Source organism: Alligator sinensis, unplaced genomic scaffold (genome assembly GCF_000455745.1).
Source record: "Alligator sinensis unplaced genomic scaffold, ASM45574v1 scaffold103_1, whole genome shotgun sequence".
Lineage (NCBI taxonomy): Eukaryota > Metazoa > Chordata > Crocodylia > Alligatoridae > Alligator > Alligator sinensis.
Window position 1 is genome coordinate 1,068,144 of NW_005842226.1, and position 3,497 is coordinate 1,071,640.

General features: G+C 40.5%; 1 protein-coding gene across 2 annotated transcripts in view; it reads left to right on the forward strand.

The window, feature by feature from the left end:
- The window catches only part of MBD3 (methyl-CpG binding domain protein 3), a 27,600-nt gene that overhangs the window by 8,974 nt on the left and 15,129 nt on the right, over positions 1-3,497 (forward strand). For both annotated transcript variants that reach the window (XM_006027180.2, XM_006027181.3), the window contains exons 4-5: positions 1,096-1,255; positions 2,637-2,774. In XM_006027180.2, the coding sequence (XP_006027242.1) occupies positions 1,096-1,255; positions 2,637-2,774 (298 nt within the window). The remainder of the gene's footprint in view (positions 1-1,095; positions 1,256-2,636; positions 2,775-3,497) is intronic.

Here is a 3,497-nt window from a genome sequence, read left to right on the forward strand (position 1 = left end):
TATCTTTTGTGATCAACAGTACCACATGGAAGCTGCTTTTTTCAGAATTGTGTGCGCTTCTCTTCACAGCAACTTTACACTAGTATGATTCAACTGACCTCAATTTATTGCTTTTTTGCCTTTTTCAAAAAAAGTAACTTAGAAAGAAAGTGAGGAGGATCCAGTCCACAAGGCTGTGTGCCACATTACTACTGTCAGTTCATTTCAGATATTTATTTTATAACCCTCCCACTTCCTCTCTCCTGCCTACTCCCACTTCCTCCAAAAGTAGTTGGGCCTCTTGGCATACACTTATTTAGCTTTCACCTATCATATAGAATCAAATATTTAAAGAGCATCTTTAATTGTTTAGCTTCTAATGCAGTGTCTTTCAGGGCTTTGATCTTTGTTCCATTGTTAATTTCACTGAAAGATTTATTTATTTTTTTGTTACTTAGTTTCCTTTTTAAGATCCTCAGCTACTGATTTCCTTGCCTCCTAACTGTTCCATAATGCTCTGTTATCATGAAGATAAATGATCAAACTGAAATCAGAAGCTTGTAATTAAAGCTGAGTGTACAATTCAAGTGTTGGGGGGAGGCGGTAGGAAGAAGATTGTAATGCCAGTCTAACATAATGTTCCCTTGAGGTGAGTTTGATACATTATGCAACAGCTAGGAGGCAAGAAAGTCATTAGCTGACAATCTGAGAAGGGAAACCAAAGCAAAAAGAGAAAATACTTTGACATACTTTAGCTTAAGCCAGTTGGTAATGAATCTTTGACACTGTCCCTTCACGATCAAGTTCAGTTCTGGTATAAAGTGTGCTTCAGTCCTTTGCACCTGGATTAAATCTGACTTTTGATACATAGATCAGATTAATTTGTCCTGCATGTAGGTCCTATCTTCCATAGTGATTGTGGAAGGAAGGAAAACAAACCCAACTGGCGCATCCCTGCCTCAATCAAGTATGGATAGGGTCCTTCCGAATGTTTGCTATCATTTCTTCCTTTCACAAGGGGAATGAGATCCTGGCTCTCTTTTTGTATTGAAACCAACATTGGTGTCAGCCCCAAAAGTTTAATTTCTTTCCCTGTTTCCTTTGTGTATCTCTCAGCCCAAGTGGTAAGAAGTTCCGGAGCAAGCCCCAGCTAGCCCGTTACCTGGGGAGCTCCATGGACCTGAGCACTTTTGACTTTCGCACGGGGAAAATGCTGATGAGCAAGATGAACAAGAATAGACAGCGGATGCGCTATGACTGTTCTAACCAAGCCAAAGTAAGCACATGTTGTAGTGGGAGGTTTGCCCTTTCTGTTTATTTCAGTATTAGCCATATCACTTCTGTTCTCAGAACAATATTTGTGACATCATGGATTAGTTAGACTTTTGAATTCATTCTTATAGATGGGAATTGTCTGAGGAATGGGTGCTAGATATACTCATAGGTAGATTTTAATTGCAGATATTTTCATGAGTAAGAGTTGAGAATGATTTGATATTTATTGGGTCATATCATTTATGAATATTTGGACAACAGTCAAGTCCATACATTTCTGAATCGCTCAAGCATTTTGAATATTAGCGAAACAAACAAAAATCACCCAGTAAATAGGTTAATAATTGTGAGTTTGCCAATTAATGAACAATACTGTGTGGCCTAAATAATTACAAATAACATTGTATTATTTGCTTACAGCACTCTTGAAGGCACGAGGCACTTTCTTGTTGACACTTAAAAAACAAAGTCCTGCCTCTGAGAGCTTGTGATTTTAACATGTACGACAGAGTTTATTAACAACCTGGGTGCTGGAAATTCTCTCTGGCGTATTCAGCGATATGTAAATAGTGAGCCAGTTAGCAAATTGGGTTTGGATCAGTTCATGAATGATCCAAAGAAAATACTGTTTTGCTCTGAATAACTTGACCAGATCTCATCGGTTACACACTTTTACCACATACAGTAAAAGCTCTGTTATCCAGCACAAGTGCAGAATGGGGATGTTGGTAATCTAAAAATGCTGCTTATCTGAAGCAGGGGCTTTCGCCAGGATGTGGAGCAGTGGTGGGGGGTGGCAGTATGTAAAATCTACATTTCATACCTGCCTCCTGCCGAAATAGGATCCTAACAGTTTTTAAGGCCAAGAGCTAAAAATTCAGTTTCTTTTATCTTCCACTTTAAAAGAAACTACATTTTTAGCTCTTGGACTCAAAAACTGTTAGGATCTTATTTGGGCAGGAGGCAGGTATAAAATCTAGATTTAACATACGATATTGTTTTATTTAATTGAATGTAGTGGAAATGCAGCTGACTTCTGGACCTGCAAACTAGTCTCGTTCTCATTACTGTGCAATTAGTTTAATATCAAGTACTATTTCCAGGGTTACACTGGTATCCTCAGGCCTGGTGATACCAAGACGTCACATAATGAAGTCCTAAGGCAAGTTCAGCTAACTTAAACAATTAAAGCATAGAACAAAGTCAGCTTGCAAACTGGAAAAGTACAAAATATATTTGGGAGGGAAGAAACTTGCATCTTCAGCCCTCTAATCAGTTTTCTAAATAGACAGTGAAAGAGGAAGCAGATTCACTTTGGGGCGGAGTTAAATGTTATATTTTGGCAATATCTGAAAAATGTGGTTTTGTTTTTGAATCTTTAGGGCAAGCCTGATTTAAACACTGCGCTCCCTGTCAGACAGACAGCCTCCATCTTCAAACAGCCTGTCACAAAGATCACAAACCATCCCAGCAATAAAGTGAAGAGTGATCCTCAGAAGGCTGTGGACCAGCCCCGCCAGGTACGTTTTGCACTGTCTGCTACTTTCCTAAAACTAAGAAACATTGCTTTGTGTTAAACAGGGAGGTGTATGAATATGATTGCAATTTTCATTTTCTTTTCCTCTCCAAAGTAGGATAAATGTGCCCTGACACACTGTCTTTCTTAATATTTGAAATGCATCGGTTTACAAGTTTGGGACTTGCTTGCCTCCCAAAGTCATTATAATTATTCCATCATGTAGTTTAGGGCATGTTCACACTGTGTTTAGTAACCAACTTATCCTTTGTCAGATCACAGCTTTATTGTGGTTAAAATCATGTCTAACTACATGCTGAATTTCCACTGAGTCTGTCCTACATACTGAAACAGTGTTCATAACCATATTGTTCATAGTATAAATAGAATACTGTTTGGATCCTCTGTCATGTACAGTAAAAGTTCTGTTATCCGGCATCTTACAAGCTGGCATGCTCCATTAACTGGCATGCTGGCTTGTAAGATAAAGTGAGACCGGAAGTGCCCACCATGGCACTTGCGGTTCCTCCGAGCCCCTGTGGCTCGGAGCAAAGCAGCCTGTGCTGCCAAACCCCCACGGCCCAGGAGCATAACAGGCTGTGCGAGGCCTGCCTCCTTGTCCCGTGGGGCCCGCGGGAGGGGTGGCGATGCCGCAGGAGGGGTGGAGGGACGCCCCAGACGCAGCGGGAGAAGCGGCGGCCAGGGCCACTCAGTTAACCAGCATATT